Consider the following 24,371-nt stretch of genomic DNA (forward strand, 5'->3'; position numbering starts at 1 on the left):
TAACATCTGCATTTCCAATCTGTGTGAGAGACAAGGATCGTGTAGGTGTCACTGTGGGCCTGTTGTCAGTAAAGGGGCACGGCTGCACCTGCTATTCCTTTAACTTTGGTGGGAATAAGGTGAACCTACATTCTTTACGGTTTGACCCACCATTTGAGAAACTGATTTTTGTGTGAGCTTGGAGTTAATATATCCTTTCTGAAATGTGCTGTAAAAAATTTTGGATGCATTTGTTAAATTCTGCTGAAGAAGCCATTTTCACATAGAGGTGACCATTCATGTAAAGTGAGAAAATATTAAATCAGATATAGATATATTTTTTAACCAGCTAAAGCTGTGGTTCAATATGTTCCACTTCAAAATTTCCCTCAGTAAAGTCACAATAATTGTCAATCCAGAATCATAATGCAGATGCTGTGATATTTGTGATGTTAAACAATAATATTTTTCTTTTATACTGAATGGACAACCTATTTAAAAGATCTAAAAATTGTGGCAAGCCTGCCCTTTCAGATTCACATTTCTGCCAGAAATGCTGTTTTGGGCCACATGTCTTCCAGACCAGCCATCAAGGCTTCTCCTGGCCCAGTTGTCCTGCATTAAAAATGCATCTGCTGCACCTGCCATGGGCCCAGGGCTCCCCATGGGAGCAGTGACGTCCTCTCTTTGGTCTGATGGCTGAGTTCTTCCAGTTACCTGTGGACAGTGTTAGCTTTATGTGAAATATCAAAAATCCATACAGGATGTAAAGTCTGTTAGAAGTAAGCTGACTGTCAGCCTGGAGACTGCAAATTGACTACTTGTAAGGAAATTCTGCTGAACCAAGTGTATCAGCACTTCTCTGGCAGATATCCTTGGACCTTTTACAGTTGCAGGGACTCTGAAGTGCAGTTTGAGACGAGGTACCTTATAGGAAGCAATCTCAACTAACTGTACTGTGTTGTTTCAGTCTTTGTACAGGCAAACAAACTGCAGCAGCACATCTTTGCAGTGCACGGGCAGGAAGACAAAATTTATGACTGTTCCCAGTGCCCACAGAAGTTCTTCTTTCAAACAGAGCTTCAGGTATGTTTACAACAGGAATAAAAACAAAGCTAAAGCTGTTGATTTCTCTGTGCAACTGTCACCCTTGTGCAGCATTTAAAAAAGGTGCCTAACCTTGGTATGGTCTCTTCTGCCCTTAAACAGTCTCTCAGTCTCCTTCTGCCTCTCTGGGTGCCTGGAGGAGGAAAAGGTCTCTGAGCATGGCTGGAATAAATAAATAAATAAGACAAGACAGATATCATGATTTATGAGTATTTCTCTTGACAGTAGTGTTGCTACATCCTTACATGTCTACGTCAAACACCTTGTAAATAATTTCTTTTTCTCCATTAATAATTTAGGGACTGATTAACATACAAAGGCTAAGCAAATGGTAGCTGCCCCATCCCCTTCCCTGCTGCTAAATCATAAGTAAAGGAATTTTCCCTGCTGAGGTATGAGAAAGAATGGGTGCAGCTCGACATGATGCTGAGGCAGGCTCCTCTCAGGCAGCAGCACATTTCCAAGCTGTGCCTCTGCACACCAGGCCTCACACTCTCCCTGGCAGCCCTGGGGGCTGCAGCCACACAGCTGTAGCCTCCACAGAGCCAGTGCTTGGCTCACACCCATTCCTGGGGGCACAAATCCTTCTGCCGGGGCTGGACCCTGACCTGGGCACGCTGCTGCAGCCACGCTTGGAGCCCTGGCCCCAGAGGCCTCCTTGGAGCAGGGAGGCTGGGGTTAAACCCCACCAACAGCCCTGGTGCTGAGCCCACACAGGCTCCACTGAAGCTCCAGGGTGTGTGTAGGGCTCCTCATGGGCAGTGGAGCCCAGGGCTGCCCTGGCACAGAGCTCGTGGGGAGGTGCCCACCCTGGCTGGCCTCACACCTATCTACCTGTGCAGCATGGTCACCAAAAGCACCCCTCCCATCCCCTGGGAAAGGCAGTCTTTTTATAGAGTGGTACCATATGCCTCATTTAAATGTATTAGCTTTATAAACCACGATTTACTTAAACTTTGGAGGGTTTTTATTTATCTTGCTGAATTCCCAAGCTGCTGCCTCTTGTGTTGTGCTGTCATGCTGTGGAAGGATGGCTGATCTTTTCACTTTGTTGATTTTATATTTTTTTTCTCCCAGGGGATCCCGCCTTTCCCTTGTTCTAGCGACCTGATTTGCATAAGTGTACAAAAGTTTTAACTATACCTTGTTAATATTTTAATAAAGTCAGCAGATTTTGGGTTTGTGTTTCTCACTATGAACGTTTTATGAAGGCAGCAGTGGCTTGCAAAGACAGCTTTGATTTTTTCCTCCCATATCTCCCTAAAAGTGGTGTTTGGTCAAAATGCCAGCACAATTAAAATGGGAACACTGGCTTCCTAGGCCACTGCATTAACCTTTAGATTCAGATGATCAAATAAAGAGAACCTGGTTAAATTATAGTCTAGGCAGCCTGGTTTTTGCAATTACAGATTTTAATTACATAGTGTTTCAATTCTGAAGTTTTGTGCATTGCACAATTGCTGCAAATGTCAGCTTTAATAATATAAATTAGGATTGTAATTTTTCAGTTTTTATGCAGGATTTTTCTGCTTATAATTTTTCTGACTCAAAATTTTTCTTCTTATAATAATTCATAATAATTACATGAGCAGTTTTGACTGATGTTGGCTGAATGAAAATGCAATACTTAGCTGCACAGTTTTAGTCTTTATTTCAGTGGTGACTCAAAAATGTGTGTTTACTTTGTGCCAGGGAATTTACTAATGCAAATATTGGAGCTAAGGAGGACACAAAATGTGTGTATAAATCAGTTAGAAATCTGTAAGACTTTTGAACCAGTTTGCCTTGGCATGATTATCTCATTAGTTTCTGGTGTGTAAGCTGCCTGCTCTAAATTCCTCAACTGTTGGTTATATTTTTGTTGAGTAATGAAGATTTAGTATTATTTTAGTGAACCAGTTGTTCAACTGCTACTTAGGGTTAAATCTACATAAACCTTTCTGTGTCTTTAACTGTGCAATTATCTTATGTGGGCAAATCAGCCTCCATCAAGGGGTTCTGCTTGATGAATTTGACTGCTCAGTTCTGAACTTGCTTTCCTACTGGCATGAAATAACTGGTATCAAAACCTGAACCTACGCACTGTTTTCCTTCTTTGTATTTTGAAGTGAAACCACTGAAAATACATTTTAAAAGATTGAGCATTCAACTATTTCAAGAAGAAATTCAGAGTGGGGTGCTTGTAGAATGGCAGGAAAAACAAGGAAGGTGGGGAAAATGACAGGCAGCAAAGGGAAAAGGTAACTTTTAGAGATGTCACAGACTGGCATGAATTAGCTCTGCTGATTTTTGAACATTTATTTTAAACAATGTGTGTGCCATGTGATGAGAAACTGTAAATGCTGCTGCAAATGTACCTCTAATGGTTGGTGCAGATACTGCTTTTGTAGCTTAATGTTCTGGAGGTGATCAAACCCTCTTTGTGCTCCTGAACTAGTAGTTGTATTTTAATATAGGCTTTTGCTTTGAAGTTTACACCATCTGATGGAGCTGTAAAACCAAGGCTTAGGAACGCTCTGAGGAACTGAACTTACTTTATAAATGGTGGGAATTTTGGTGAGAATCTGGAGAAATGAGTCAGTGACATTACTTTGATGATATTGCCACAAGAAAAGAAAACAGAATACTGCTTAACTGCTTACATTATCTCACTGGAAATAAGGAAGGAAAACATGGGAAGGTTAAGCATGAAACACAAAGGAAAGAGTATGTGTGATAACCCCACACACCCTTAGGGCAGAAGAGGAAAGGCTGGCAGCACTGTGTTTTTCACATCCTCACTTTGTACAATTGACAGCTATGAATATCATGAAATTCTCCTGGAAAAAGGGTGAATTTATAGCTCATATATAAAACACCAAGGCTATGGCATTTCATTCCCCCTACTGAATCATGCTCACTGAAACAAGTGTAGGGGTGGAGGGTTGGGGTGTCCTCACATGTAGGGCAGAAGGAGCCCTTTCAGACTGATCCCCATCCCAGGGGCTGTGCTGGGAGCTGCTGGTCCAGCTCCTCAGAGGAGTTGGAGCCATGGGCACTCGGACAAGGCAGATGAGCTTGCTCTTTGACAAGTGAAATTTTGATCTTTGCTGTTTAAAACGTAGCAGGGAACCTGCCAGCCCCAAAGATGGGTTGGAAATGATGACACATAATGGGTGCAGAGAGTTATATTTGTGGTGTCATTCACAGCAAGGAGAGATCCCTCCTCAGGTGTTTGCATCGAGAATTGTACTAAGCAAATTGTGACTGAGCAGTGGTTTTCAGAGTAAACTTGGGAAGGATTTTTGTGTGTGCTCTTTTGCCACACTGCTTTTCCAAGGAGCCATCACATAACCAGTGAAGTATTTGTATTTAAAGGATTAATTCCTGCTGTTTGCTTGTGTACTGTTAATCATACTGTTTCCTCCTAAATGATTACAATTGATGAAAACTAAGGCAAGGGATGTAATAAACAATGTGCAAATAATCCAGGTACCAAGGGAGCAGGGTACCTGCCAGGTCTTTCCTAGCACAGGTGTTCAGGTGTTTTATTGCCTGATATGAATAAAGGGCCTTCTTTTCTGCTCAGATTTGGAGATATGTCAAACCACTAAATTAAGAGAGCTTCACTGGAGGAATGTGCTGTCATTTGAATGCCCAGTTTTTTAAATGTACACATATCAAAAGGAGCTACTATGGCTCATTGGCTAGCACTGTGGTCTGTCTCCCCTCTCGTTTTATTTTATGTGAAAAGCTAGCAATTTTCATATATCCATAAACAGGAATGAGCTGCTGCACAGAAATTGCACTCATTATATTAATAATGATTTACCATGAATGTCCTCCAGGGGCTTGATTTGGTCCACATCAAAGTCCTTGGGATTCTTTCTGCTGATTACAGCAGATCAAGCCCTAAGCAGGTTTTCTCTTTTTAAGTCTGCTTTTAATATCAGCTTGATGTTACATGTGCCACATCAGACCACGGGGCTGTGAGGACATAGAGGGCTGTGACCTGCCCAGGCGAGGGGGCACCACAGCGAGCTGCCCTATGGTCTGATGTGACCCACTGGGGACACAGGAGCTGCTCTGTACCTGTGCTGGCCTCCCTGGGAGGGGGGCAATGGGGAGCCACGTCTCCAGCTGCTCAGCCAGTGGTCCTTGGGGCCATCTGGGTACAGCAGTGTCCCCTGAAGCACAGGGGGAAGCAGAGCCTCTTGGCTTGGCTGTGAGCCACCCGCCCGCAGGCGAGTCTGCAGGGCTGTGGCCAAGGACTCACTTCACTGCCCTGAAGAAAGACTTCAGCAGTTTTTAGTCTGTACCCAGCCATATCTCCAGATCTTATTTGAAAAATGGACTTTACCTACTTTCTGGGGGTATAAGAAAGCTTACTTAAGTAGAAGTAAAATTTTTCATCCAACCAGCCCTGTGTGCTTGCAGCGCTACAGAATCTTCGTGTTTCTGGGCTCCAGTGTCCATTCAGGCAGTGAGAGAAAGGCAATTCCATGGTATATTGAGGAAGTTGCAGAAAATGTTTCTTCCTGAGAGTGTGTAGATGGCCGGGCAAATGGGACCTGAAATGTGGCTCTGTCTCAAGGCAGTGCTTTCACTTTTGCTGTATTTCAGGACTTAGTGTGGCTTAGATGGCAAACACAAGAGCTTCTTACTGAAAACGTACCACAAGCTCTTTCTAAATTTCACACAAAGCACACACAAAATCATGTGTAGAATTAATTTTCTGCAAACAACATACTTTTTTTTCTTTAGAAACAGATTTTTTATCTTTGCATTTTGTGTTTTGATGGGCTTTAAAGAAGCTGTTAGCTATTTTTCCTTTTGTACTTTTATTCTTTTAATTTTTAAAAAATTTTAAATGTCATTCCTTCTTTAAAATTGTGAAAGTGACTAGTCACTTATCCTAGCAGATTTGGCTAGCGTTTCTTTAAAAAATGTTGCTACGGTGCTTGGAGAATTGTTAAATTTTAATTATTAGCAGTTAAAAAGCTAATAAATTACAAGACTACCAAAATCTATTCCAGCCATATTGCTGGGTTTCATTCAGACGCAGTCAGATAATTATAACTAACAATAATTAAAAATTAAAAGTGCTGTAGGCACATACCCATCATGTTGCGTCTGCCTGCCTGAACGTTCTTTATGGACTGCAAAACCACAAGTTTTATCTGTGATCTGTTTTCACAGTAGGGAAGAGTTTTTACCTATAAGGTCTCTGGTTTTCAATGTGTGTTTAAGTTCAGAGGAGGAGGAGGAGGCATACATGGCTCTTTGAAACTTTAGGGTTAGGAACAGGCTCTGGTAAGGACCAAAGCAAGAAACTCCATTGTAGACTGCGTGGGGCTGGTGCTGGGTCTGCAGCAGCTGCAGCTGGGGGTCTGTGCAGGGGATGCCAGAGGTTTCCTGGGCCTGACATCCACAGAGGTTTATGTAAGAGCAGGGGCTGCTCAAGCTTACACCCCCTGTGTGGTTTGTCAGGCAGCACCTTCTTCCCTTGCAGGCAGGGGGTGTTGGCTGGGGCTGCTGGGACAGTAATGGAATCCAGACCGCCTGGCTTTTTGTGTGGCCACCTCTGCTGCAACAAAGGAGGGTGCAGAAATCTGGAACTGCCCTGTGTGTGGCATAGTGCCAGGGTGTAGCATTTTCATTTGGAAAGGTGGTTCTGATCTATTGCTGCATCTTTATCCTGTCTGAGGTCTCTTCAGTGAGAGGCACAAAAATCTCTCACCTGAGATGAAGATATGTCTGGCACTGGAGCAGCATGGCCCACAACAAAAACCCCTCCTTCTTTTCTTAAACATTAGGGCCATTCTGTGGCTGGCCCTGGCTAACAAAGTGCACACAACCTCACATTAACATGTGCAGAAAACCCAGCAGCCGTGCAGAGTGGAGGAAAAAAAGAAGGGAGCCAGGTGAAAGGCATCGTTTTAGTCATTAATGCACTTAAGCGCACCCAAGTGTCAACATGTGTGATCAAGTGTAAGGAGGCATGTCGTTCCAATGTGGCAGTGCTGGCACACAGACGGGGCTTCCTCCAGCAGAGATGGCACTTGGATCTGCTGCTCAGGCTGCCCAGCTAAACCCGTCGTTGCCTGTCATCTATGCCCTAGGGCAAGGGTCCAACCAACTTTTGCGCAGGCACCATGCCATCCCAACAGATGGGCAGGAGTGTAAGCCGCCAAGAGACAATGTATATGCATCAATTGTGTTTATTGAAAGCACAGTTCCTGGCTGGAAATGTTCAAATGTCTATTTATTTTGAGATAAGATGCCTTTAGTTAATAGGTAGGGAAATGCAGCTTAGGTTTTAATAAATTACTTTATATACCTTACAAAATATAATGCAGACGTGAAAGTGTAAGATGTGCTGATTATGGGGAGATCTGTTAAAGGTCTGTCGTGACACAGAGTCCCCCCTAAAACTGACTCAGTTGGCCAAGGTGCTACTTGCCTCTAAGTACCAGAGACCACATTTTGTAGGTGCTGCACATAATTGTACAGATCCCTGGCTTCATCCACAGTGATATGCAAGGAGCCACCCTTTAACACTGGCAGTTTTCCTTTGCACACAGGTGTATAAGCTCACTTCCCCTCAGTGGTGGAAAACACTTTTTTGGGTAATGAAGGTGGTACATTAATCCAGACCAAAGCTAGACTAGTTTACACATCTCACTGAAGAGGTTTGTTTCCCATGTGACTAAAAGAGAGGAAAATGATATAATATGCTTTTATATTTGACAGCATTGCTGCCCACCAGAAAGGGAAAATTATGGAAGCATCCAGGGAGGAGTCTACATGCACACATTAAAGGGTGTTCCCTTCCCCTACTTGTTAGCTTTAGTCAATTAAGACTTGTTAGTGTTCATGAAAGATGTGCTTTGAAGACCCTTCTGAATATACAATTTGATATTCATAAGGATCCAGGCATACTATATGTAAATAAATAAAGCAGGGATGTTGTACTTCCAGATACGTTAATGCATTCCCTTCCTCATGGAAGCAGAGCACACAGGCTGTGTTAAACATCCATCCTGACCAAAAGGAGGAAGCACAGGAGAAGAAATGAGAAATGGATTTTCTTTCAGAAAGACCAGATTGCACTCTCTGGTCTGGCAATAACAATTACTAATGACATTTAGAGAGAAATTAAGGATGAGAAATGCAAGTTGGCATTTCAGCAGTGCCAGTCAGTAACATTGCATCAGAGCTCACAGGAGAGATGAGAAAAAGTTTAGGGATGGAAAATTAATTTTGTTATGTCAACAATTAACAAATACCTTTTCTCCATTCTTTATCATACTACCGCAAATTACCGCTGTGATAGTATTTAGAAGCTTCTCTGGTGAATGAAAATTTCAGCACTTTGAAATCCTTATTTCTAGAGTCAAAAGCATGTGTTTATGTTTTGCTGTATTTTGTTGAACAATGAATGATACAAAGAGGTTCAGACTGACCAGGGAGGGAGAGCATGAGTGCTTGGATGTGTATAGCAAGAAAATTCTGTGGATTTTCTCTGCAGATCTCTGTGGTTCTTATAACCATGAATAAATTAAGTTTACCAGCATATTTTCGAAGGTTTTTTTTTTTTTCTGTTTTGCAAATTTGGAAAGGCAAAGTTTAATAATATACCCTGTTCCATGCTGGAAAATTTTGGAGGAGCCAGACATAAAGCCCTGGAAACCTCAGACCTTTTATTCCAAAGTCCTTCACGTGTTCACAAGGTGACATCCCTGTCCCCACAGGAGGGTGGAAGGATGCCCCGTTTGCTGCAGCTCTGTGAGAGGCTCGAGCACAGGGGCCATGAGCTGTGAGCACAGGGGCTGTGAGCGTGGCCATGGCACAGCTGGCTGTGCAGGAGCAGTGTCCTCAGGGACAGCACAAGCGGCCACCCCTGCTTGGCCCTGCCGGGCTGGGCAGCACGTGCCTTTGTAAGCAGGGCAGGGTCCTTAAAATAGAAACAGAACGCTTGTGTAACATGTAGACAAATAATTCTTTTCCTTTTGTTTTCTCTCTGAAATGTCTTGTCAGAGATTTTCTTTGCTGGTGGGCAGAGATGTCTGATCCAGTCCCTTTGATTTTCCCCTGCTGTAGTAGCTGCTGTGGAGCATAGTTTGGGGTCTGAGCACAGACTAGCTCCGTTGCCTCCTGTAAGTGTCGCTAGCATCCAGAGGAACTGACTGTTTTTCAAAGCAAGAGGGATGCTGCACTGGAAAGGGCAGGGTATAAGCCTTATTTAAAGAAAATAGTGGAGCTTGATCAGTCTCAGTTTTAAAGAGCTCATCGAGGGTGTTGTACAGCATCATTTTAAAAGTTCAGTCTCTTCGTTTGCTTGCAAAGACCGAAGTGGGGATGCTTGTCCAGACATAGCAGTATATGCCTGAGTGTTTTCACAAGAAATGTCTAGATCATTAAATATAATAGGTCTCAGCTGCAGTTTTGATCAGTGAAGCATGCACACAATTCATCACAGCAAATTAGGTACGTCTTTGTAACTTATCTTTCTGCAATTTGCTGGCACTTCTAGAGAGCTGAAACTTATATTGGATGTGCTGCAGAAGCCATTTCAGATAAAATATTCTGTGTTTATTGTTGGAGAACAAGGATTCCCTAATAACAAAAACATGGAGCAGTGTATGTTTCTGCTCCTGCATCTTGCAGAAGCAGCAGTAGTACAGTAGAGATCCCCAGCCACATTCATTATTTATATATTTCAGTGAATTTCTTGTCTGCAGTAAAAGAGATATAAGCTTCAACATCAGTCTGTGCCAAATTCTATGCTACAGCCCATTCAGAAACCTGAGGCAGCCGTGGTTCTCAATCATTACACAGCCCATTTATCTGATTGGAGTTTTGTCCTCTCTGCCTTGCTGAAATGTTGCATGTTCTTTAAAAGCTGAGTTTGACCTTTGGAAAGAAAAGGCATTTGCTATTTTAATTTTAGGGGTTTTTTTTAGAGAGAACCTGAGCCTACTTAAATGGAAATTGGCATTGAAAAGCAGCAGAGTTATTGAAAAGCATTTACTTTATTACTAGAAGAGAACAGACGCTAGTGGACTCAAAAATTACATTTCAATGGACTCATCAGTTTCAGTCACTAGTTAGTCTGTGAACAGATGGATATATTTGTAGCAGTTAACATGAATTTATACCCTGGAATTTTACATTTGCCCTAAGAGCACTGTTATCTTAGTTGCTGCCTTGAAAGGTTTGGAGATTCATTTTATTTTTTGGAAAAAAGATATGTTTGTTTCTAATTGCAGAGATTTCTTACATCATAGAAATCACCTCAGTTTTCAGAAATGTGAATGATATATAGCTTCTATGTAAGGAAAATGTTGTAAAAGAATCCCCAGTACAGCTGCTGCAGAAAAAATAAACATCTCAGCCTAAACCTAGATAAACCCCTGTGGACTGAGAAAATAATTTTCAATAACCAGATATTTTTAACTCTGTGTATGAAGGCAGTAATCACAGTCACCTGTATTTGCATCGAGGGTCTGCCACAGTCTAATTGCTTGTCTCTTTCCACCCCCACCCCACTAAATTTTAAGGCTTCTGGTTAACTGAGCAATGCATTAAGCACTCCATCTCCAAAACAGAAAGAAATACTGCCCTAGCCTCTACCATGTGGCATCTTTAGGTTTCAGGGATTTCGTTTAAATCTGAAATTTATGTCCAGGAGAAATAAATTATGAGATTGTAAAAGCAGCTGGGGAGGGAGTAAATATAGTCTCTTTTGTCCTCTATATCATTTCCCCAGGAAGATAATAAATGTGTGGCAAGCGTCTTGTGTTTCCTCTGTCATACAAATGTTGTGTGTGTGCTGTATTTCAGATGTGAAGCCTAGACTCCAGACAGGAAATCCTGGAGTGATACTGTACTGCTGTGGTGCTGGTGGAGGCCCCATCAGTTTTACTGCTTAGAAAGAATTTGAAAAATAATTTCAAAGAAATTTAAAAGCCCTTGTGTGTACCCCTGATTTCCAGAGTAGGAGATTTAGGGTGTAATGCTAGGGTTTATCTCCTCAGCTACTGAAAGGCAGCAGGAGCAGCAGCCCTGGCTGCTGGAGAGAGCTGAGGGTAGGGGTCCTGCCCTGTGACCCCATCCCAAGGGCCAGTTTTCCCAGGGGGATTTTAAAGACTGCAAGAGAAAGCCCTATTAATTCCTCCCTGTCTTACCTGTTCTCATTTTTCTGTGAGGTCAGATACATGGAGCAAGCATGATGAGTAGCCAGGAAAAAAAATGGGTCTGAGAACAGCAAAAGGATAAGGAATTGTTAAAAAGTCAGTGGTCTACTTGCTTTTCTGCACCTGGCTGTGTGTACAGGGCTGTCACTGCCTGCATCTCCATGCTCCTTTCAGGAAGGCTGTCAGTATTCTCAGTCCAGCCCATCTGAGGGAGCTGAAAACAAGCCTGGAACAGCCTTGCTGTTTGCTCCTTCGGTTGTTCCTTCCAGAGAAGTACATTCAATCATATACTGTTTGCCTAATTACAGCCTGCTTTAATATTGTATTTTGAGACTAGATTTTTACCTCCCTTTGACCAGAGGAGAAAGGAAAAACAATTCAGAATACAGCTTCTTTTCTTGTTGTGCCTGTTCTGCTTATTTAAAATGAGGATAGGAGTGTTTGGTGCAGGGTTGGGTGCACATGTGCAATGACCCAACCTGGGCAGTAACCACCAATGTTTCCTTCATATTAATGGAATAACTTATGAGACATTAAACTGTCTGTCCTCAGTGAGGTGATGGGGCTTTGTTGGAAAAATCTAGATGTTAGAGTGAGATGGTATGTGCTGATGGGATCAGGGTAGAGACAGCTCGTGGCTCTGTGCAAGGTCAGCTTGGGTTCAGCGAGGCTCTGTCACCCCAACTCTGCGTGAGCCAGAGCAGATTTGGCAGCAGCAGTCCTGAGCTTATCACTCAGCTGTGCTTGAGCTGATGCACTGCAGAGTGTTGTGTGTCTCCTGTGCCACATCCTGGGCAGGCAGTATGGACACCCAGAGGTCACCTCCACGCAGAGCCTGTCCCCAGAACCCCATTGCCTTGGCTTTGCACCAAGCAGGAATGGCCAAAGCAGTGCCCACACAGTCCCAGCCCTGGGGGAGAGCCCCTGCCTGACCACCCAGCCTCCTCATTTGTTTCTGCTGTGCAGTTAAACCTGAATAAATTGCCATGGGCATTGAGGTTTGGCTGTGTATGGCATATCTGTCATCTGTGTGTTGCATTATTGTGTCTCCAAAAGGAGCAGTGAGGTTGTTTAGAACACACTTACTTCTGAAAAATGTGTCCTCCTTTGGGGCTGGCACATGCTTTTAGTCTTTGCATGAAATCAGGATTGTTTAAGATGTGTCATCTTGCTGTTTAAAAGGCAGATTTTCCTGAGACTGGTGACACTGTTGTAATGGAGTAGCAATGGCTGGAAAATGGCTGGAAAATCCCATTTAACCCAGTTGTTTTGCACACACACCATAGCAATGTTGCCTTGCTGTTTTGTCCTGTGATGTCTTGGAGGAAACGGCTCATGTTGGTGATATTTTGGCCCCACTTTTACTTACAAGAACAAATTTGGCATGGCTCTTTCACACTCCTAGCTCCTCCAGAGTTAATTCCTTGTGGCAGTGAGCAATGGGCTAAGCACAACCCTGCCTACAGATTTCTGCTCTGCTGGTGGCATCTACACTAATGGGGCAGCATGTAAAGCACTTCTGTAACTATGGCCTTGCTATTTTATAGCAGAGCTACTTGCATTGGAGGATTTTTATTCCCCTTTTGAAATTAGAAACCAGCAATAACAACCATTATGTCCAAGGCAACAGACCACTGACCAGCCATTTCATCAGCATGAGCAGTGTGTGGGTGCCACATGACAGGAATATTTATCTGTCCCTAAGAAAAGTGTGTCTGTAACACAAGGCAATACAATTTGTCAGCTCAGTATTCCATTAGAGGGAATTTTACTTTAGGTGGTGCTTCTTAAAGGAATTGGGGGTCGAAGGGCTGTGGTCCTACTGCAGGCAGGTGCTGCCTGTGTCAAGTCTGGCTGTCCACACTTGCTTATTTGGCCCAAGGAACTTGGATCAGCTGCAGCTCCCATCATCCAGAGGAGGATGTTGTCTAAGTTATGAATGTGAAACCTGCCCCTGCTAATTTGCATTAAAATTCACAGTTAAGACAGAAACTGTTATATGCATGTCCTTAATACCAGGAATCCCTAGCTAGTGCAGAGGGAAAAAACAACAAAAAAGTAATCAGATCAAATTACAAAAAAGTAATTCAGTGACCCTTGCCATACCAGAGAACAGCAGAGCAAGTTTGATGTTCAACTGTTAATTTCCTGGCTTTTGTTGATTTGTATTCCCATGGAAACAGTCCCTCAGTGAACCTTTACCCTATGTATTTTAACTTCTAAAGGTGTTATGTAAAGTGTTTCACTTTTGCTCTAAGTATTTTTTGAAAAGACACCATCCTGGTCCTATAATAAAGACACAATCAGGAAATCATTTGGTGTTTAAAGGAGTCACACCATGTTCCACAATTATGATTCCAGCCCTCACAGAAGTGACAAATTAACTGTTTTATGCAATATGATTTACCTTAGATCAAGGAGGGATTAATGAGATAAGATTTGTATTGGTTTCTAAGAAATCATCAATTTCATGTTTTTGAGAGGAAAACCTAAGACAGATTCCTGTAAAATGGTTTACCTCTTGAAAATTATTTTGGAACACTGCTTCCCCGAGTAGGACCTGTAAGTAGATTGGAAACAGGTCAGCACTGGGGTGTGCATTGGGGTGTTTGGTGTAGCACGGGCAAAGGAGTGTCCTTGTGGGCAGGAGATGCTTTCTCTGGTTACTGTAGCTTGGGTTTGAAAACAGACTGGAGGTGAGTGTTTGCATTCTCGAGGACAGCTTTGGGGGGTCACTTCAGAGCTGGGCACAGGGCAGTGGTGCTGCTGCAAGCCGGGTTGTGACACGTCATGGAGGCACAGGGGTGGCCGTGACCCCGAGTCACCGTGGGACCCGCTTCCCAGGAAAACATGGACTGACCAAGCCCAGCTAAAGCAGCACCGCTGGCAGCAGAGCACTCTGCTGGCATCCTGCAAACCATTTTCTGCTCTTGGGATCAGAAATGGCTCTGGAATCCAGTCAGGGAGTAACAGTGGGGCTGAGGAAGGAGTGAAGCTATTCTAAAAATATTAGGGTTTCATGCACTTCTGACAACAGCAATTTGTCCCTCTCACTTTATATTTAGGAAGTGTAAGGTTCTTCCCTCGGCTTATTTTTGATCTTGTGCATGGCATTCTGGAGACTACAAGGATGGTGATAAATTTGCATTTCTGAGTGAAATTCTCAGGAGCGTGTGGTCCCTCAGGACACGTATTATTAGCTCCTTGTTTTCATTGGGTGCCTCAGTGAATCACGGTGTGTTTACAGCTAGTTTCTCTAACAGAAGACTCTGGTTATCTCTTAATAATGTATTCCTCAGTGTTTTTTATTTCCAAAGTGCTGTGGTAAGGAGATTTTCCCAAAGGCTTCAGTTTGCTTTTGTGCTTCAGTATTTTACCCAGTGTTTTTGGAAGAAGCATATAGACTTTTTGGTCGGGCTTTAATAGAATACAAGAGGCCATGCCAGGCATAGGCTGTGCTTGGAGTTCACTTGTAACAGGCTCAACTAGGTTTATTCTGAGTTTTAGAGAAGAATAGAGATGGCAGATCGAGAAGACTGATAATACAGAATTATTAGCATCAAGTGGAAAGGGTAAAGCACATTAGGTGAGTTTTCAAAATCTGATTAGGACTAAACAACCTGAATTAGAACAGAGATTAAATTCATAAATCATCTAGTAATTCTTAGCAGGTATGAGAAGAAGCTAGCGCTGGGAAGAAATAACTCCAAGAAAAGTATTTGTATAGCAAGGTAATTTTTTCAAACCAGAATAACTCAGGAGCGCCTATCAAAATCCAAGCGCGGTAAGGAGCAGGAGCTGGGGCGGTGCGGGGCAGAACAACGGCGGGGACGCGGGGCTCGGCCGGGCCCTGCACACTGCCCGGCAGCTGCGGGGGAACGGGAAAACAGTGAGAAAAGCAGTCAGCATTTAGGCACTGACGTGTGGAACGGCTTCCCCCACTGTCAGTGTCAGGAATTCCGAGCCTGCCCTTGACGGCAGATGAAGTGCGGGGTCCCGCTCACCGGAGGAGCCGGCAGGTTCGGGGGCTGCGGGGGTCCCGGGTGAGCAGGCACTGAGGGAGGCTGCTCATCCTCCCAGCGGCACAGGAACCCCAGGGGCAGCTCTCCGCTCAGCCCCGGCACAGATGGGTGTTTCTGTGTCCCACACCACTGAAAGGTGCATTTGCCCCTGGAGTAATCACGTGCAAGCATCAGAGTAACTCAGAAGCAGCTATTTCCATTGGAAACGGGCAACTTCGCTTTTCAGCCGACACCAAACCTCCAGGCATATTTTCTTAGACACTCAAAATGATTTTTTTTTTCCTGGTTCAATAACTTGTAAAGGACAGCTTTCTACCTGCATTTGTTGAAGTGCCATCTCAAAGTGTGCCGACACAGGGACTGACTGACGAATGGCAAGTTATCAGATGCTCAGAGATGAAGGAAGCCGTAACACAGGCAGCGTTGCCTTTCACAAAGGATGTGCCACCTTTCGTTTGCCTCTACCTCCATTTCAAGGGACTCTTCAAATAAAGAAGGGACATGTGAACCTGTCTTGCCTGACAATTTTTTTTTTTTTATTGCATACCATGATAACTTGGAGTTCACTTGTTACAAGCATTTTATGTAGTGGGTGAAATACCAAGGGAAAGGAAAGAAGTAATACTGTGCTGCCTGAAAAACTATGATCTAAACATATAAATGTCACTGCATAAGTTACCTGAAACAACTGGAAGGGCAATTAACACCTGGTTTTATGGGAAACATTGGTTACCACTATCAGTTTTAATGAAGTGTATTAACTAAATTGTGTTCTGAGTATTCATTCAGCCCTGTTTATGGCACACTCTTGAGTACATTTACTGTTTGTCAGAAGTGCAAACTAGTGAACATATGAGGCTTTAAGACAGGCCATCTGTTAGTCTTAGACCCTTGGATAATTGTCAAACAGTTCTAAAAATACGCACATACAAACTGCAAGGGGGTGCAAAGGTGATTTTTCTTTAGAGTCTGATAGCAAAGGGAAAGTAGAAACCAGAAATTAAAATTAAAAATAAAGAGTTTTACTCTGTAAAGCAAGCTTGCTCTCCTATCTTTCTTTCTTTTCCACTTTCTCTTTCCTTTCCCACCCTCCTCCTTCAGTGTGTCTCTTTTTTAAAATTTTTTAAAGATTTTTTTTTCCTTGCTCTTCTGGGTCATGGCAACCCTTGAATGCCTCTCCAGTTTAGGATTAGAGCAGCACCAATTTAAGGCTCACAGCTTTCTGTAGAGAGCATAATCTCCAATGGCTAAAGCAAGGGTCATCTTGTGTCCTCTGCCTAAAGTAATCCCTTTATAAAGTCAAGGCATAAAGATTTTTATCTTTATGGATTGCTGTTAAAGGGAAATAGTACCTGTGCACATATATGTGTGTGCTTATGGATATATCATGAGTAATAACAACTGAGAGATTTATTTTTGGACCAGTTTGAATTCAAAATATGCAAAACATTGAAAAAAAGATTGCTGCAGATGGTATTTCATAAATATTTAGACACTCTAGCTTCTGTTTGTAGCAATTTGGAGGTTTTGTTTTGTCTTTATATATATATATGTTCAAATGTGAGACAAACCTTTGCTTCAAGTCAGTGCCTGAATCTGAGGTTTAGTTTTTGTCTGGCAAGCTGTGCATGTTGGCAGTCAGTGGAGGCATCACTGCTCTTGTTTCCAGCCCTGCTCTGTAAAGGGAAAAGGGGAGAGAATGGGGAGGAGGAGACACAGTCCCAGGGTCCCCAGCCATGACCCTGATCTCTGGGCTTGGAATGAGACAGTGCCTGAAGGGGTGATAGAAACTTGAACAGAGGTGGGGAGAGGCAGAGGAAAACTACCTGGGCTCTTACCTGGGTCTGGAGGACCCCCCACACCCTGAGAAAAAATACTGGGATTAATAGGTCATCCAATGGCTAATTACCAGTTAATTTTCATGTTGGCTGATTGTCACATGAATCTATTATCTCCATAATTTTATTGAAATTATTTGAGGAATGGTTTCTGTTCATTTCAGTGGCATTTGGAAGGGGAGAGAGGCTTTGTAGCCTTTCATCAGTCCCAGTCTCTGTAACACTGCAGAAGGCTTATGAATTTCACCTGAGGGTGGGGTATCACCAGCCTTGTTAGGCCATTTCTTAACCTTTGTATAACATATGGCCTTTTAGGGGTGTGTGCTCATGCACATAGACAGTGTATTTGTAAATGGCTGATAGAAAATGTCTAAATCCATAACAGATGCACAATGGCACTGTAGACTGGATGTGTTATGGCCCCAAACCATTATCACACCCCTCACAGTTGCATTTTATTTTTTTCACCTGCTCCTGTGTAGTACACCTGTGACTTGTTGGCAGTGAGTGTCGCTGCAGTGTGGGAGACTCCCAGCTTGACTGCCTGGCTTGGAGCTTCGCTCCATCATGTGCTGCTTTTTGTGTGCTTTTTCTCTCGATCTTTATATAGCTTGTAAGAGTTCTTTGAACTGTTGTAAGTGATCATCTTTCAAGCCTGATGCTTTCCTTCTTGACACAGAGCTATGAAAATGGGTATTGTCATGCCAGTGTTTTCATAATCATGCATTTAAAAAAACAGAGAAATATTCATTGTGGATGTCCTGCACAAATGGCTTGATCTGCATCCAGAGGGCAGGCAGGGGGTGTCTCCAGGGAAGATCTGGAGAACAATCAATATCTACATGGACAATAATTAACCATTCTTTGAAATCTTTTTATTTCCTGCAAAACCCATCACCCAGTTCCTTGATCACAGACACTTCCATAAATGGTTCATTTGGGGATTGTGCAGCCAGTAGAAAATTCCACTTAAACACTGCAACAGCCCCGAGATTTGGGGTAGTTGCATTTTTCCCCCTGACATAGCTAATGGAATTGCTATCCATTTTGCATGATTATTAAGAAAAGAGGAGATTTTCCAACTTATCCTATAAATAAGCTGTGACTTACTTGATCTTGACAGGTGACTTAGTGCTGCTGTAGAGTTTTCCAGCTGCAATAATGTCTCAGAATGATGTATTCAGTGGGGTATCAGCTGTGAGCTGTGTGTAAACCAGGGGGTCTAACAGGAGCTGGGAAGAACCATTTTTCCTGTTCAGCTTCCAAATGATGTCGTGCCTCCTGCTGGCCCCAGACGGGCACGTGTATGGATGGCCTTGGAGCTGGTAGGCATGTGCACACACACAGGAGTGCTCCTGGAGGGCCTGTGTTTTTGTGGCTGCTCTGTTTTCCTCTGGAAACCACCATTAAGTCATTAAGTCTTTTTTTTTTTTTTCCTCTCCTAACTATAATTTCTGGAGTTGAAAAATCACACCCGAGCTGTTTTCAGCCAGCCCACCCTCCTGCTGGAAAGGTGGGTGAAGTTTCCTTAGGCTGCTTAGGTAGCAGCACTCCTGTAGTATCACATGTTTTAAAGCACTCGAAACTTCCTTCTGGTCTTTATTATTTCCTTCTGCTGCCTGGAACAGCCCAGTGGCTCCATTGGGGTCAAAACTGTTCCTACTAAGGCACAGGGCATTCTTAATACTTGATTTTCAATCACTCCAAAAGTCTGGTCAGCCAGGGGAATTTTCTGTCTGGGCACAAAAAAAGTGCCTAGCAAAGGTATTTGAAAAATCATGGGTCAAATATAGAAAACACACATGTGAGAGAAGAGACATAAGCCCTGAATGGGTGAGATGCTTTCTGACATCTGCAGAGCACAATTCCAATGAGCTGCAGATGCACGGGGCACAGGGAGTAGAAGCAAGAATATAAGAAATGACAATTGCTAGTAATAGGAGACAAATTGCTAGACTATTTTTTTTGGAAGGCATGTTTTGAAATACATTTTAGTATGTGAGAAACCTATATGGGTGGCAGAGGATACAGAGAGGTTCTCATGGGACTTTGAAACACACACAGTGGTGGTTATTTATCCTTCACTCAGTGTTCACTGACACCTGGGTGTGCAGGACTTGGCACCTGTGCCCATGGCTTGAGCAGGATGTGCCCAGAAGGGCAGGGGAAGGATGCAGAGCACACAGGCTCTCATGTCCATAGGCATTACAGACCTGTTTGTGAGGTCCTGTGTGAAATGAGGCTCTATCTATTAACTGCAGGGTCCAGGCACTAGCCAGCATATTGATTGTCAGTAATGCATACATGGGGAATACATGTACATTCCCAAGATACTAAGACAAAATCAAGATTTTCATATGAAAAATGTAATTTTTTAACTCCTAGCCCTATGGCACATCTAATTTCTCAGCTCCTGCCTGACCCATCTCTAAATGGCTGCAGTATTTGAGCACAATCTGTTCGTTCCTTTGACAAATTCTGATCCCAAACCCAGTGTATTTCTTGTATTGGGAATGTCCAGAACATGTTATTAGCTGATGTTTGAGGAGGGAGGGCTCCCAATAAAAGCTTCATTATCAGATTTAGAGCCACATACCATTCCTTTATTGACCTGCCTGGTGTAATCAATGCAGCAGCCACACAAGTTTGAAATCATGCTCCCTGACTGTAGGCTGTGTGTCATGCATCCAGTGCTGATTGTGCATTATCTTTTAAATGGCACGGCCTAACTAAGTATGGATTTGTCTACCACGAATAGCCCTTCTTTCAATTTCAGGATGGTAAACCTTTTGGGTTTTTTATTGATATTCAGGATGACCTAAAAATAGAACTGTAATGAAGTGCACAAGGAGTGGCCATTGTTAAAATGCTGAGGAGTGTGCGAGCACAGAGGAGCCTGTGTATTCTTTCACATTTTCATGCTTCCCAGCTAGGTTTAGTGGGCAAGCTTCTTGTCAGCGCTGCTATTGTGTGTGCAGGGCTCCATCCATCCTCCTCCACAAAGTCATTGTTAGACTTGAGAATAACATCCAGCACTGCAAAGGTCACTCCTTCTTAAGGCCAGGAAAATTTCCATGTATATCGAAGGAAAAAGCCATTGAATTTTGTGTTTGGTGGTGTTAAATTGTCTAAAAGCAAAGCAGTTCCAGCTGTCAATTCGCGAATTTCTGATTTGTGGTTGTGCATATTCAGTGCCACAGGCAGGGGTGTCTGAGAGGGCCGGTGCTGTGCTGGAGCAGTGACTCTGTGATTTCCCAGCCGGTGTTCCCCTCCCGAGGGCTCCGCGCGTGGCCGTGCCCGCTCCCGGCCGCGCTCCTGACCCCTGGCGGGGACATGTCATCTCTGCAGAAAGCGGGGATTGCTCTTTTATCCTGATGGCCATGTAGCTGTGGATAGCGTAGAAGGACCAGATGATTTATGAAAAGTTAAAATATCTTACTTTATTTTAAAGCTTCATCACTGTAAATAAATAATTAGATTCAAAATTCATTTTGTGTTTAAAAACTTATTCTTCAAGCTGGCAGACTTGCCCTGCTCTGTTATTAGGCAGATGGAGACTAGGGAAATTGCTTAGGCTTGAAATAGCACAAATGAATTTTTATATTTGGGGATGCTGGGGACTCAGCTCAAGAAAACCTCACCATGAACCACTTCTCTAGTTGCTCAAATAATTTGGATAATCATAAAAATAAAGCTAAGCTTGTGTGTCAGACTGGGGTTTTAGTCAGAACAAATCGGTACTGCTCTAAAAATACGTTTCCGAGGTTGGCTCCACGATTTATTGGCTCCTACGCAAAATGGCAAGACAGGTCAGCATCCTCTGATGTGAGATACTGTGATGACATTGAGGCTATTACAAATCTACCAAAAGGAAAAAAGGGAACAAAAGAGACTCTAAACTGCTGAAAGAAATGTGTAGAGAAAAGTATATTCTTTAAAAAGATTTAACTTCTGGGTTACATGTCCAGCCTTTTTTCTGCTGGGAATATTACCCTGGTGCCTGAGCTGGCGGTTCAGCTGTTATTGCCGAAGTATTTCTTGGACTGAGAAGTGTGTGTCACAATCTGGTGTCTCTTGCTGCCAGTGCTTGCACCCGGTACGACTGAGAATAAAAGAGGAAAATATGGCAAGGGTTCCCTCACGATTCAGATTTTTATTTTTTTAAATTGTTACAGTGAAGGGAATCCCTAAAGGCAGTTTTTTTTGCCCATGAAGTTACCATTTTCTTTATATGTATTGAAAGGAGGAAAAAAAAAAAAAAAGGGAACCTTCATGAATATACTTGGCTTGCAGCATTTTTTTTTCTAAGTTCATGCCAGCATTAACAGATCTGTCAGAACAAAGCAAATATGTCATATTGGCAGCTGTTACTTATGAGTACTTTTTCTTTATTGCATTTTGTTTTGTAATAATTGAGAAGCTTTTATGTTGAGCTCTGCATAAATGGTACTGAGTGGGAGGGTATGGGCATGCTTTCTATTATTCTGCCCCTCATGCATGTCTCCTTTTTTCGTCTTTCCAGAACCACACATTGAGCCAGCACGCACAGTGAGCCACTGGCACTACAGGACACCTCTCTGCAGAAGACTTGACGGTGGCACAGTGGGGAGGACCATTTGAACATTACATCCAATCAAAGTGTCATTTGCAACCCAGATGTAAAACTCTAATGATTTGGCCATGAGGCGCTGCTATTATAAGCAGCTGGAAATGAATATTAATGGAAGAGATTAAAAGTATTCCATGCTCAGTATTTTTTATTGTCCTGCTTCAGCTAGTGTACTTTAGAGCTTCTGCTTCTGACTGAATTTATAGTGTTAGATAAATCTGCTTTGATGCTGTTGCCCTTTGTTGCTTCTTGTATTATATTGATAGTTAAAGATTAGGTGTGATTTTTTTCTTTTTTGTTAACTGCTTTTTAATTGCAATTTTAGGTAACTGTGCATTGTGATGTGATTGCTTGGCTATTGTCTGAATATTTCTTTTTAATTTTTTAATTAAAGACTAATGCTTTGATTGGATTTGCCAGTTCACCGGACAGTGATTAAAACTATGTAATGAATATAATCGGTTTCAGTGCAACTGGATGGTCTGCTTTATAAATGTGACTTAATCTGATTGCAATAACTAGTACAGTTCAATAAAGGGAATACATGAGCTTAGCGTCAGAGCTTGTCTGTCTGTCAGTGCATTGCTGTCAATGCATTGCTGCTGCTGCTGGGGTGGCTGAATCCCAGTGATCACTCACCTGATGGCACAGAGCACTCTGCAGCCAGGAGGAGAAGCCATGGTTCTGTGTCTGGTATTGTGTTTGCTTCTGGATGTACCTCCCCGGCTCCACGGTAGGTGGAGGTGAGGTAAGAACCTGTACTATGAAAATGTATTGCTAGTTTATAATACTCGTTAATGTTTTAAATTTTTCAGCAAGAATAGAAGAACCAGACCTACAGCTGCCTTGCCCATATCTCTGTGCTTCTTTGTTTCAATACAAAAAAAGAGTTTCTGCATTGTATACAAATGCACAGATATTGGATCAGGCGTTGCAGACCGTGGTAGGAGGCTGCATATTTTACCCACCCCAGACCCCCAGGTATTGTAGCTCTGTGTAAGTGCCAACAGAGCCAATTGCCAGGCTTTCTTTTACTCTTTTTAAACCTATCTTATGGTAAGGAGGTCAGGGAAACAGTCATTTTAAGGACCATGGACACCTCTGAAAAGTTATAAAGATGTAGTTCTCCTGGTGTCTCTGGCTTGAATGAATCATAATCATCATAAATATTCAGCAGTTGTGAAATGATGTGGTTTACCCATTGCCACAAAGTACAAGGCTTTGCAAGACTGTGGCATGGGAACACACACAGTCAGAGCCTTTCAAAATCGCTGCACTGAACTAGAGCACAACTGGTTGTCCTTGGGCCATGTCTGGGCTTGGAGCATGTAAGTGATATTTTGTAGGAAATATGTTTTCATGGACACATAGTCAATGCCTAGATTAGTTTATATAGTGAGCTTTTTTACAAGTGCAAGGGTGGCACAGCTTGTTGATGCTGCAGCCCATGTTTTCAACAATTTATATCCCTGCTGTTGTTGATAGTGCTGTTGTGCACACACAGTTCCCTCAGAGCAGTAAGGGAAGGCTACAAACAAAGGACAACTTCAGGCACAACTGAAGTAGGGTCGCCTTTACAGCAGGAAGCACCACAGCAGTCCTAACTTAAGAAAAGTTGTAACTTTTCATAGTTTAGGCTTAATGTGGCTTGTGATAAATTTATGAACCCTAATGCAGCAAAACTAGGAATGGCTTTTCTTAATTCCAAAGAGGACAGTTCTGTTTGCATCTAGATTATTCTCAGCTCACTGTTTCTTCATCAAAATCACACTGAAATTATCTGTTTCTAGAAAAAAACATTAACTTTCAACCTGATTATTTCTCTCTGAATCACAGAACAGATGTTTACAGGCTGAAAAATTAGTTAATGAAATCACCAATTCATTATTCCTGTTCATAATATAAGCATGTTCCTAACTCAATTGTACTATTTTAAGATGGGAAATGGGAAAGTGTTTTGCAGCACAGGCTCATAGACATGCCTTTGCAAGAAAAGCTGGTAATGTATAGCAGCTGCTGTGGAAAGAGCTCATGTGCCATCTTCTCCATGCTAAAAGAAAGGTAGCAGGTTCTTACAATGATATTGAAAAAGGAGGCTCTTTGCCTGGCGCTGGTTTGAAGTGATGCTGGATCACTTCTGGGCAAGCCTTCAGAAATTAAAAAGATGTAGGATTCTATCTTCAGGAAAAGGTACTGCATTGTGAATCCCAAGAGTTGAACTGATGTTTCCATGCAGCTCAGAGAGCTGCCTTAGTAGTGCTGTACTGAAGCACACGCCTTTATCTGAGCATTTCCCTGCTGACTAGTTAAAATAGGTGCACAGTCACTGTGCTGAGATGGGGAACTCCCCACCTGGGGATCCTGTTTGGAGCTGCACATATCCCCCATGTTAGTGAAAATGTGGGAATGGGTCAGGGTGCTGGGGAGCTGCTCAGCCCAGCAGTGCCAAGCAGTGCTTAAGCTCAGGCTTCATCTGTCGCAAACCCTGACCATGCCATGGGCAGGGGTAGAGTAAAGGGATAGTTTGGTTTTCCACCCAGCCTTTGAAAGGTAAGTGCAGGCACACAGTTTGTGGTGACTGGGAGTGGGGCTGGCCCAGCCCCATCCCCAGTGGGTGCAGCTGTGAGCAGCAGGTGAG

The 24,371-nt window shown here is 42.9% G+C and overlaps 1 protein-coding gene across 4 annotated transcripts in view; it reads left to right on the forward strand.

The window, feature by feature from the left end:
• ZNF423 (zinc finger protein 423) overlaps positions 1-22,281 on the forward strand; it is a 226,971-nt gene extending 204,690 nt beyond the window's left edge. For all 4 annotated transcript variants that reach the window (XM_039721420.1, XM_039721421.1, XM_039721424.1 and 1 more), the window contains 2 exons: positions 950-1,065; positions 21,647-22,281. In XM_039721420.1, coding sequence (XP_039577354.1) covers positions 950-1,065; positions 21,647-21,676 — 146 coding nt within the window. In that variant the 3' untranslated portion in view covers positions 21,677-22,281. The remainder of the gene's footprint in view (positions 1-949; positions 1,066-21,646) is intronic.
• The last annotated feature ends 2,090 nt before the right edge of the window (positions 22,282-24,371 follow it).

Source organism: Passer montanus, unplaced genomic scaffold (genome assembly GCF_014805655.1).
Source record: "Passer montanus isolate IOZ18808 unplaced genomic scaffold, ASM1480565v1 scaffold45, whole genome shotgun sequence".
NCBI lineage: Eukaryota > Metazoa > Chordata > Aves > Passeriformes > Passeridae > Passer > Passer montanus.